Genomic DNA, 12576 nt, shown 5'->3' on the forward strand with positions numbered 1-12576 from the left:
GTGCTGGGGCTGGCTGCCTTCCATTTGCTCTGCTCAGCTGTGGCATACCTCAGGTGTGAAAGAGGGCTCAGACTCTTTGAGAGTCCTGAACTGGAGGAAAATGACAACACTAAAACATGGGGAGACCTATTTGGCGCACTTCGATCTTCCAAAGCTTGAAATGCCTGGAGGTGTTCCATACATGGCCTCTCACAGATGAGATGACTCAGCTATGCCTTGAAGCCTCAGTGGGAAGATTCTTCAAGTCCAGTGTTCTTTCTCATGGAAACTTCATGAGCCAAAGCCTCGGGAAGGTCAGGCACCAAGACAGTCCCTCAGCCCCTAATGGGAGGCTGCAGAAAGTCTCCGCTACAGAGCAAAGACTCTTTATTCAGCCATCTGCTGAAACTACTACATGATAAGGCGTCTGCATCAGAGGAGAGTCCTTCTCACAAGCACTGTCCTAAAGGGAGCTGTACTCTTCCTCTGAAACAGCAGCTGGGATGGCTGTTGCAGGCAATAACAGGTTCTCTTTTTTTGGTGCCAGGGCTCATCTCAATCCCAGACTATCCTTTTGGTGAACGACGAGCAGATTTAAACTTTGCCTCACTCCTGACCAGGCCAGAAGTCATCCTTCTCCTTGCACAGGTGCAAGATGAGTGCAACAAGGCAGCCACCATGTCTCTGTTTAACTCAACCTTAGACGAGCATGTGTCCTTGGAAGAGTTTGAACGGATCCAGACCCAGAGCTTCACTCAGGTGAGTGAGGAAGTGTGGAGGGTGAGCACACGGAGCAGTCAGCAGGGCTGTCGGCGTGTATTGGACAGATGAGCAGCTGCAGATCGATTCCCTGGAAATGGATGAGCTTTCAAGGGAGACATTGTGGTGGGGCAGGGAGGAATTTGCTTGTGCATATCAAATTTATTGGGATGTGGGGAGAATGGGCTGAAAGAGTCATAGCCTCCTACTTAGCATCAGCCAATGCTCTCTGTGCTCTTAGTCATGTGTTGAACAAGTGGCCGTGTAGGGCTACAGCCTCTCTTTCCTCCTCCTGGTCTCCATGCAGATAACAATCCTGGTTTGCACTCAGAAGTTTCCCATTTTTTTGGTTTTATTTCCCCATCCCTCCAGCTGCAATGCACAAGAGCTTTGATTCCTCCTGAAGCACTCATGGGGGTAATGCTTTTCTACACTCTGTTCTTTATGTACCTCATTAGATTACTCTCCTTGCAATGCCAGTAGACAGACTAGGACAGCAATTTGCAACTCTGTGGTAACTCTTGCCAGAAGATCATGATGCCCTCTAAATGAGGGCAGTACATTGCATGCTGGATGTGGCCACACAGAGTAGCTTGCACAGGGTCACACAGTAAATCAGTGGCAGAGGGCATGTGCTGGTCCTTTCCAGTCCCATGCTGTTTCAGCTAGGCAGTCCTGTCATCCCCTCAGTGACTGAGGCTGTTTTATTGCACGCAAACAACAGCTGCCTGTGGAGCAAAAGTGACACTTGGTGGTATTTTAATAAATTAAAACACTGCAGAGGGCTGCTGCTGCCCTTGGCGCCTTCGCCTCTTTCTCCTCACTTGTCAAGAGAAGACAACATTCTGTCCTTTACTTGCTTATCATACTGTCTACACAACTTTTTATGAGGGACCCTGACACAGGCAGCTCCAGGGATACTGCTCTATAGAAAAGAGAACAAAAAGGAAACACTATGTATAAAAAGAAAGAATAGAGCACTCCTGCTTTTGAATATCAGGCTTTCTTTTTGTAGGTCTTTTGTGAGTGAAGGAGATGTATGGCCAGGTTCAGATGCCACGTGTGCGTGCATGAATTGGAGAGCTACTGTTTAGCTGCCACAGCTCTGAGAGAACAGTTACCTTTCACAGCAGAGAAAGGCTCAGCAGTCCCAGCTAGCAGCTAACCTCGCCATACTGGTTCCCATCAGCCCTTGGAGGATTACAGAGCTTGCTTTGTTTCTTTGCCCTAGGTTCAGGTGTTTCTCAAGGATACTTGGATCAGTACTCTAAAAAACGCAGTAAAGAGCAACCTGAGAGATGCAGGCAAAGGCTGGTACGACCTGGAACAGAGCCACCAGGATGTCTACCAGATGTCCAAACTCTGTAAGCTGGTGAAGCGCATCAGATTCATCCTTCAGGACTCTCTGCGCTATCTGGTCCAGAACTCACTGATGAGCTTCACCCAGCTTTTGCTGGATGCTTCTCATAGTATCCTGAATTGCTCAGAGGACACAAAATGGGAAGATGACCTCATCAATAGTCCCTACAGGTAAGGAAGAGAGAGGGGGAAAAAAAATGTGGAAAGAGCAGGAAAGTGTAGTGCCACTGTCTTTCTAACTACTTTTTTTGCAAACAAGCTTTGTACTGTACGGGGGCTTTAGGCTGGGCTGTTCCCCTCAGTCCTCTGCCTCACACATTTGCTTGAGTCTGGAAGAATGGCACAGAGCTGGCTGCTCTGTTAGGACAGATTTCAAGTTGCTGTTAGTGATACGAGGCAGCCCATCAGAACCAAGTTCTGCTACTTTGATGTACTGTTCTAAAGATTAGCCACTTCCAGCATTCTCAGGGAAGCAAATAATTACTACTAGCTTTTTTTTCTGGAGGCCAGGAAGAAGAGCACCAGAAGGCATCACTGCTTAATTCCATTCTTGGATTAAACCTCAGGAGTAGGATCTGGCCTGGGATCTCTAAAGAATAACAAATTTGGGTTGTCACAGTACCTAGAATTTTCTTCTGTTGAGTATTGATTTAAGGATTTTTGTCCTTCATGGTATTAAAAAAAGGAAAGTTTAGAAATTAAAAACAGGAAGAAGAGAAAAAAATCCTGCAGCTTACGTGAGGTCTTTTACCTTGAAATCGGTGCTTCTGCTCTGTCCTGAGCCATGCTGGTAACATATAAGATTGGGAGATACTGACTATGACTTCCAGAAGGTACATTTTAGGAGTATATTGGAGGTGCTGAATGCTGGGTTTGAAGAGCATCTGCAATTTTTCTGTAAAACAGCTCCAATTCTCAACAAGGTTATGACTTTTGGGGATCTTCGTATGCCATGATTGACACTTCCTCCGCCTTTGATAGACAAGAGTTCCAATGTCTATACTGGTAAATTGAGAACACAGTGTTTCATACCTTCATCTACACAGGACAGTCCTCCTCTCCTCTGCCTTCCTTTCCTGTCCAGTAGGCATTTTAGTATCAGCATCAGAGCAATATAGTTGTGTGCCATTGTCTCAAAAAGCATCCCTGTTCTTCCTTCTCTCTTCCCACTGCAGGCCTCAAAGGAATCCACTCTTTGTAACAGACCTTGTGCTAGACAGCAGTGGTGTTCACTTCAGCCCCCCTGTGGAGAGCTTTGAGAAGTCCCTCCTTTCTCTGTTTGACAAGGGAATCCTGGCGACTCATGCTGTCCCACAGCTGGAGAAGGTGAACTCTTCTGCATCAACAGTGATACAGTTGTGCAAGTCTTCTCAGTGCAGTGTAGCTTGGCAAAGGCACCCCTGAGCTTGTACTGAGGGAGAGAGTTGCCGAAGTAGGTAGTTGGGAATCCAGTTTAATTAATTTGAGCACAGCACTGTACTAAACACAGTTCTGTTCTGACAGGATTTCTTTGAGCTCCCCAAACCTGTAGCTATTTCATGTGGTTGCTATCTCTGCTTTGGTGCTGCAGTTCTGTGGAGACATGTCCTCAGTAGCCTGGTTACCCTAAGTGCATGGCAGCTGGTAAAAGCAGACTCATAAAGGAAACAGCACCTTTTCCAGCGCTGTCAGTCTGGTGCAGATCTCTTCTCCATTATGCATCCTTCTGCCTCTTACTGTGAAAGACCTGTCTCTCTAGATCCTCCTTCCTTGGGGGGACAATGTAAAACTGATAGAACAATTCCTGATACTGTGTAAAAGGATGGACTGCATGACTTCCCAAAGGTGCCACAAGTAATTTTCTTACCCCACTCCTGAGGAGGCATAGTTAGCTCTGCTAGTCCTGAAAGAGCTCTCTCCTTCCTCTTCCAGTATGTGTTGGAGAATATACTTATCCCAGGCACACCGTTGCTGGACTCAGTGGGCTTGCATGAACCAGAAGTGGAAAAACTACGTGAGGCTATCCAGTCTGCCTTTCAGAAGGCACTGATCCCTCTCCAAGCCTATGCTAAGAGATATGAGAAGTTCTTGGAGCTAAATAACAATGACATCCAGTATTTCCTAAGGTAAGTGCTGCCTAGAGGCACCTCTAACCCAAACGGCAAGCCTTTTCAGAAGCTGTTGTGTGGATGTGTGTGAAAATGCAGGACCTGTTCTGACACCACAGATGTGCATGACGTGCCTCAGATGTGAGATCAGGCATCCATCAGAGGCAGCTTCAGCCATGGGCAATGGTCTGTGCCTTTAGAGGACTTTGGTGGTGGCAGTGAGAATTTCTTCCTGCCTCTGACAGCGGTCACATTCCTGTCATGTTTGTAAGTGTAATTGGAGATATTAATGGCTCTAAAAATGACTCATCCTGTTTGAAAATCCAGTTAGCATACTTGGCTCTGACCCCCTTCAAAAAGTGTCTGTTCAGGCTGATAACATTCTGCAGAAAGTAATGTTTTCTTTTGTTTCATCCTCATTGTTTTCACTGCCAAAACTCCTCTTTGCACCTCTGTCTCTGTTACTTCAATGACATTCTTTCTAGGCCTCACATTTTTCTCCAAACAGTGGGACCGAAGCCCTTTTTCTCTTTTGTTATACCAGCTTAGTCAATTTACAAATCCCATCTGACACATTTCTGCCTCTTCCCAGAAGACACTGAAGTGCCTGCCCTCCCCCAAGGTCCCTCCTGATCTTGCCCTGTTACACCCTGGTTTATTTTGTCTCTTCCTCTCCTCTCGCCTTACTACCTCTTCTTCCACTTCTTTTCTGCAGCTAAAGTATTTTCTGCTTTTATTCCATTCCACACCTGTTATGCTGTAAAACCCATTGTAGTTTTGAGTCTGTCCCTTCCCTTGCTCTCTAATAATGTTCCTCAGCTACTTAACAGCTCCTTGTCTTCTTGTATACACACCTTCTGAATCTGGGGGCTTGTCTACACCACTACATGGATGCAGGAAGGTATAGACAGCGTGGCTTCCTCTGCTTGGTGTTGGTAACCATAGCAGTGAAGACAGTGAAGCAGAGCCTCCAGTGCAGGCTGGTCACTCAAACAAATGGACTGTACATGGGTTGTCTTTGCTACTGTAGCTCCCCATGCTGAGTTAAAGCTAGTGCTCATGTATCATATGGAGTATGATACAAACACTCCTCACTTCCTGTGTAGGCATATCTTTGGTTGTAAGGTCTAGAAGGCGTTGGTACCTCTCAGTCTGTGCTTGCAGGAAGTTATATATGTTTGAATAGATGCATGTTTTAATAACAGTAAACATACTCATTATTAATTTAATGTCTTGATTCTTTGGACAAACACGTCTAGACATCCTACAAACAGCTCTGGATACTCAAATAATCCTAAAGTTACCTTTTTTTGTTGGTGTTTTTATTTACAGAGACTACGAAGAGCAATGTCCATCTGCCCAGGAGGTGATGAGTATAGTGAACATGCACTTGTCTGAAAAGGAGAACCTGGACAACACTGTACCTAGTTCTATTGACATTGGTCCCTTCCATGTCAACATAGAAAGTGTTAAGCAAAATCTGTCTGAAAAATACAAAGCACTTGCCACTTCCATGTTGGACATACTGGCTAAAAACCTCCATTCGAAGGTGGAGAATGTAAGTTACCTGTTCAATAGATTATTTGTCAGTGTCTTGTCCTGCCCTTCTGCTTTTGAAGTCTCTGTGTGAAATGGCCAAAAGACAGCAACTGAGGCCATGTTAATGAGGACATTTTAAAGATTGCATTGAAGTGATTATTTAAAAAAACGACTAGAGGGGAGATATGGAGATTCAACCAAATCAAGTATTAAATATACTTAATAAATTATGTGCCTGAAAGCTGCTCTCTCTTGCAGTGAAATTCTTGAAGACCCTGCCATCTTGTAAAAATGTGTTGGCGGACTGAAAAGATCTGCCTAGTAGACAACTGGAAGGCCCTTCTGCTTGCTCTGAGGATAAATGGAATATGGACAGTTGTATCTGCCAGGGGGTTGTTTAAATCTGTTATTGTCATCATTTCAACTACATACCTGTGGTTCCTCTTCCTCTTTTTTTGGTAGTATCATTCTGTTTGAGCTCAAATGAGATGGATGGAGAAAGACTAGGGAAATAAAAAGATCGAACAGGACTGTGTATTCATCACTTTAGCCCACTTTCAGAATGGGAAGTGGGTGGATCATTGCAGGTTTTCCAGTTTGCCCATTGGCAATTAATGACTTTTTGATGGTCTCCTTTCGGCTGTGTCCTCCTGCAGATCTGTAATGCGTATGTAGCCGTCAGCAGCAAAATGCATGAGAAGCCAAACAACATTGAGGATCTGTCTGAGCTGCGGGAGTGGATGAAGGGAGTCCCTGAGCAGCTGGCTGTGCAGGAGGTAGGGCACACGCTGCTTATGGACAGGGGAGAGCAAGGGAAGGGAGGAGGAAAGTTATCAATGCAACATGTGGTGCCTCAGAAGCAGAACTCCATCTTTTTTTTGGCTTTGTATTTTTGTAATTCCTACGATTTGTATTGTTATTTACACATATCAAGATGTAAAATATCTATGCAAAACAAAATAGCAGTTAAAATTCTTGCCTAAAAGACTTATGTATGCTTTTTGCTACCTTCATGATCCATTCTGCATTTGTGTACTGAATAGCTGTCTTCTAAAAATGAATGTTGTTTTCAAGAAAATATTTTTGCTACCAAATGCTCATATTGCTGTTAATGTATTTCCTCTAATAGGACATGTAGTGGTGAGTTATTTCAGTTATTTGAAGTATAGGTCTTCTCTCAGCTGAACAAATGGGGAACAAAGGCATCAAGCTATAAGCTGACTTCTCCAGGCCAAGGAGAGAAACTGGAGGATAACCCAAAACACTCAGTTTCTGTCCAGCACCTTATCCACCAGGTCACACTTGTTATTTGTATAGAACAGAGGGAGATGATAGCGTGATCATTCACAGAACAAGGGGTTGTAAATCCATTCCCACTGTTCACACAGCAGAGAAGCAGCCTACATCACATTAAGCTTGTGTGACTTAACACCCTTAAGGCACCTCATGAAAATTAGGTATAAACCAGAGAGTTGGAATCAGTATGGTCTAAAGGTGTCTATTTTTTTGTCTCTTTCTCTCACCCTGTGCAGGAACTGATTCGTGAAGTCATGGAAGATTACGAGGTCATGGAGAAATTCCTTTACAATCTTACCGATGAAGATTTCCATGACAAGTGAGCACAAGGCATTTCTCCCACTGTCAAAGTGGAACACTTTGCAGCAATTACCATTCTCAGTGCTTCAGGGGCTATGTGTCCATCAAGGGCTCCAGCAGAACTTTTAAGTGCCTCTCAGGCTATATGAGCACTGAATTCTTGAAATGAAGTTTGTAGAGAAGAAGCGTGGGTTCATGCTGCCTTCTCGCCTGGGGCAAGGCAAACTGGTAGCTATTAACCTGTTTAACATACTAAAACTCTTTTCTCTTGGTTTTTTGGAGACATTTGCATGGTCCCAAAGTGTACAGTTTAGTCTGTGTCTGTGAAACTGAATGAACACTTCTAAGGTAGGAACACTCCCAGGGTTTTGTTAGGACTAGAAAGGAACATGAACCCTGTATTGTTACTGCATTTCTTTTCTATGCAGTCTCCTCTTGGTTTTATCCTTGGCTGTGTAATTCAGATTGGGGCCTGACTATGCCCTGATAGCAGAGTCAGCTCACAAACACAACTACACAGCCTCTAAAGCCAGCTCAGCCCTGGAAGCACCTCTCCTATGACATGGGCTTGGTCCAGTGTGTCTGCAACCTGAGTGAGTCTCTGCAGAGTGCTCCTGAAACTGGAAACATGGGCATGCACAGTGCAAAACGCACACAGAAGCTGCAGGAAAGCAGCTGAGCTCTGGGACAGCTTAGCACAGATGTCGCTGTAAGCCCACTGACCAGACCTGGCACATGCAGAGCTAGCAGGAGATTGCTGCATCCCCAGGTGCTGGGAGAGGTGTGACCTCGAGTGTAATGCTGCACAGCTTGCATCTGGCATTGCACACAGGCTAACAAGTCCAAAGGGCCTAATAGGTGGGCTGTGACCGAGCAAGACCCAAGAAACTTGCCATGGCATGAGCATGAGCAGCCACTTTGTGCAGCCTTTGCTGTATCTGCATTGCTCTCCCCAGGGCGCTCTGCAAGAGCCTTGCTATCCAGGGCTGCACTGTAGCTGGGTTACCCCGGCCCCTCACTGCTCTGCTTAACAGGAGACTGGCTTTTTCAGTAGCCCTGAAAAGCCACAAGCCAAGACTCTGACCCCATCTTTTTCAGTTCCTTGTGAATACATTCAAAGACAGACATTCCCTCTGGATGCCAACTGTTATTTTGCTGTCTGCTAGCTTTTCAGCAACATACTGGATTTGTTCCTTTTAAAAAGGCCCTCCACTTCTCCCCAGCCCTCTCCTATTGAATAGCCTAGTCACAAGGACTGCATATCAACAAGGCAAGCTGGAAAAAAATGTTTTGTTGAAACCACATGTGTTTCTGTTGTTGTAAAGCTTCCTTGTTTAGTGGGAGTTGGCTTTCTCATTCTGTTATTTTCAGCATTTCCAACATATGCTCAAAAAGCTTCTCTCTCTCTCTCTCTCTCTCCCTCCCCTCCTTTTCCTTTTTTTTTGGTTTGTTTTGTTATATCATGTGAGTGCAGGTGGGCTGCAAGTTACTGGCCACTGAAAATAACTACACAAACTGAGTCTGTTCGGCTCCAGCACATGGAGGATGAAGACAGATTTCGCAAAATCCAGGTCATAGATCAGAACGGCTTTCAAAACAAACTGGAAGAGATGCAGGTATCAAGCCCCTGACAATAAACTGTCCAGAGAGGGACACCTTGAAGTTCTTATGGTCAGCCAGGTTGGAAAATTTCAGATGAGATTTTAGTCAGATGAGTTCTTAGGTCAATGTATTGTTGGATCAAAAATTATCAAGCCCCCCTGCTGGTTTTTTATTGGAAGTTGGGCTTTTGATTAAGAGTTTCATTTTTGTGTGAAAGACAATACTCTTTGCAGAAATACTGATTTTTTTTTCCATGGGAAGGTGTTCATTGAGGTACAGTATTCCAGTTCTTGGTGCTCGGGCAACCCAGGCCCCTCCTTTCTCTTTCTTGTGTACTCAGTTCCCTGCAGAGCATCTCCCATGATGTGCTGCTATGAAGGGGGACAAAAATACAGCATTCACTCATGGAACTCATCTTGTGTGAAAGACCCTGAAATAATAGCAGAGTTTTGGAGCTGAGATGCCTCTGGTTTCTGATGAAACAGTTTGAATTTTATTTTTCACCAGAAACTCTTAAATACAGAAAAAGAAATGCCATATTGGAAAGGCTGTGATCAGTGATGTAGATTATCTTGGAAATAGACTCCCAAAATGATAATACCCCAACACTGGATTTAAAAAAACCCAAAACCAATGACAACAAACAAAAAACCCAAAACAAACACAAAACCAAACCACCAAAACAAAACATAAAAGTTACTAGAGAAGCTCTGGATCTGTGTTGTTAAACTGTTCTTGGAAACAGAGTGACCTAGTAGAGCTTATCATTTTCATTTCACTGATTCTGTAACTAATGACAGTGTAAATTCAGTAGCAATAAACTTGGGCACAGACTCATTGCTCCTGCTCCTCAGGGATTAACTATTGTCACAAAGATGAAAAGCAGCTGGTCATCATATTTGCACTTTCAACCACATGACCAATGGTTGTTGCTTTTCCTCACCACTTTCAGTGTGGTCTAAACAGAAGTGGAATTGGATTAAGGCAGGTGAAATTGTGAGCATAAAAATCTTGCCTTTGAAAGTAGCAAAGAGCACACTAGGAAGCTGAGATCTCAAGAGGCAGCACTCGGCTTCAGAGGGGTGCCTCATGCCTACCTTTTCTCTTCCAGCTGACTGTAGGTGGATTTTCCATCCAGGAAGATGTTAACCAAGCTCATGAATTGGCTGACAGAGCAAGGCAGGTCAAGGAGGAGCTGAAGGAGCTTCAGAATTTGGCAGTTCTCTACAACAACAGGGAAAGAATCTTTGGGATGAAAGTTACTAATGTAAGTGTCGGGTCGCGTACCTACAGCACCTTAATCTTTGTTGGGCTTTCTAAGTGGTAGGTAGAGCAAATAATGAGACACAGTTCCTCAGGAAGGAATCCTTCATACTCTCTTGGTTTATCTGATTAATTGTTCCGTGGTCCTGTAGACTAACCACACTGCTCCATCACTCCACTGTGCTGCAAAAGAGCTGATCCCAGGCAAATGTGGAAGGCTGTTCATGGGCCTGATATTGCCACTTCTGTGAGAGACTTTGAGTGCCCACACTCAGATCTGTGATGTTAATGAGGAGGAGTTGGATGGGGGAGGTCTTGAAGCAGCAGTTGAGATGCATCAATTTCTGGAAGGCTGTTACTGCAGTTATACAGATGTGACTGAGGGTTGGTACATGGTAGTGTGCAGGCAGCTGGCTGGGCTCGGGGTGCAGCGTGTTCTCTCAAGGCAACAGTTTGTACAGTTGCAAACACTCATTTTACCAGGAGCTGTTCAGCTGCAAATGAATCATCGTCATCCACGTCCAGCCTGGTCTGACTACGGAGTAGAAGTGGAGTTTACGTGATCCTTTCCTCTCGGTCTAGGGTTACTTCTCCTTCACTGTAAGGAGCCAAGTTTCAATATGATGTGCAGTGTGTGCTTTCACTGATTGTGTGTGGACTGCCCATCAAAATCTCCTCATTCTGCAGGAGAGCATTTGTAGAGGCGAGTGGAGAGGGTGCTTTCCATACCAGACACATAGTGCAGGCACAGCTCCACTGGATGCATTTTGGCCTGAATGTGTAAAGCCCAGCATGGCTAGTTGTGCTAGTTTTCTGTGGTCCCAGGAAAAGGGAGTCTGATACCTCTTCTTGAAGGACATGTTTTCTCATTGCTTGCTTGAGATTAAAAAAAGAATTGTGCCTTTTTTGGTCTTTTGACATGCGAGCTGTCATCCAGAGGAGAACACACTTGTTGCTTATGCTGACTTTTTCTTTTTTGCCACAGTACAAAAAGCTATACAAGATGGTTAAAGACTTCCAGCCATACTATGATCTCTGGACTACAGCATCAGACTGGATGCAGTGGTATGAGAGCTGGATGAATGATTCTCTCATGGAAATTGAGGCTGAGCAGCTAGAAAAGAATGTCAGTAACTCTTTTAAGACAATGCAGAGATGCGTGAAGCAGTTCAAGGACTCACCAGGTAGATATGGAGTGTGGGGAAAGGAAGTTGGTGCATATCAGCATTTTGATGTGAGGCATGTCACAGAGTGCTGTGAACAGGGATTGTCAGGATGTGACATGGATGTATTGTGTGTATTAGAGCCAGCTGAGAAAATGCTAGCAAAGTTATTTTCCAGTTTTTTTCTGGAACTATGATGATTCACATCTAGATGCTAGTTTCCTGCTTGAAGTACCAGTTTGGCACAGAAACAACCAGGCTGCAAATCCCTTTTATACCTGATTCCCAAGACAGTATGGAGATAAAAGCCACCCTCTTCTGTTGCAGTTACTTTATATAAATGAGTAAATATTAAAATAATCCAGACTAGCCAGAGAGCCCAGTGGCTAGTCATGTGGTGTTAAGCCATTACACAATTCAGGCAGCAAAGGAACTTGAATCTGTATCTTCCAGGAGCTGTTTTCTTGACCAGTCTTATTTTCTCTGGCCAATGAATTTAATGGAAAGCCAGAACAGGTCTTGATTTTGTTATGAATAAAATAAAACTGCAAAATCTGGAAATGACCTGTGGAATGTCATAACTGTTCTCCTTCCTGACTGAACGTGTACGAAGTTTAGATGATCGTATCCAGCCCTTGCAATTCACGTGAAGGTTTTTTAATCATGGCTTCTAGTAAAGCTGGAATTGAAACTTCAGTTGTAGCTTAACTTCCCATTCCATGATTCTCAGAGATGTGCTGGTCATTCTTTAGAGCTAATTCTAAAATCTCCTGCCAGATGGCTTAGATTGAAATATATTTTGCAGTGGGAGATTTTTGATTCATCCTTTTTAACTTGAACTCGCTCTTAAACAATGCCATGAATCAGCCCCAATGGAGGAGGTGATGAGTGGATGCATGAGTAACTATGAATCATTATGGTAAACAGAAATACTAAGAATACCTGCTCATATTCATTGCAATATTCCATAACACCTGGTAAAATATCCACTTTGTCCTTGAGTCTGCCTTGTCTTTGCATATCACCCAGCAGGGAGTGTGAGGTGGTCACAGCCTTGCTGTGAGTGTGCAGTGTGACCACACAGGGTGCAATAAAAGGAGGCACATGCTGTAGCCAGATTTTGGAAAGGAAGCAAGTCCTGTGTTCTTTGCCTGTCTGTTGCTTTACTTGTAATAGCACAAGCTGAAAAAGGGCAGGATGTGAACAGTGCAGAGACGTCGGCTTCCAGG

The 12576-nt window shown here is 44.3% G+C and overlaps 1 protein-coding gene across 1 annotated transcript in view; it reads left to right on the top strand.

Annotated features, from left to right (window-relative positions):
- DNAH1 (dynein axonemal heavy chain 1) overlaps nucleotides 1-12576 on the top strand; it is a 68503-nt gene that overhangs the window by 8132 nt on the left and 47795 nt on the right. The window contains exons 9-18 of the mRNA XM_010166821.2: nucleotides 527-738; nucleotides 1970-2268; nucleotides 3273-3423; nucleotides 4009-4202; nucleotides 5517-5742; nucleotides 6380-6499; nucleotides 7256-7338; nucleotides 8794-8935; nucleotides 10033-10188; nucleotides 11170-11368. Of these exons, the coding sequence (XP_010165123.2) occupies nucleotides 527-738; nucleotides 1970-2268; nucleotides 3273-3423; nucleotides 4009-4202; nucleotides 5517-5742; nucleotides 6380-6499; nucleotides 7256-7338; nucleotides 8794-8935; nucleotides 10033-10188; nucleotides 11170-11368 (1782 nt within the window). The remainder of the gene's footprint in view (nucleotides 1-526; nucleotides 739-1969; nucleotides 2269-3272; nucleotides 3424-4008; nucleotides 4203-5516; nucleotides 5743-6379; nucleotides 6500-7255; nucleotides 7339-8793; nucleotides 8936-10032; nucleotides 10189-11169; nucleotides 11369-12576) is intronic.

Source organism: Antrostomus carolinensis, unplaced genomic scaffold, assembly GCF_000700745.2.
Source record: "Antrostomus carolinensis isolate BGI_N321 unplaced genomic scaffold, ASM70074v2 scaffold22994, whole genome shotgun sequence".
Lineage (NCBI taxonomy): Eukaryota > Metazoa > Chordata > Aves > Caprimulgiformes > Caprimulgidae > Antrostomus > Antrostomus carolinensis.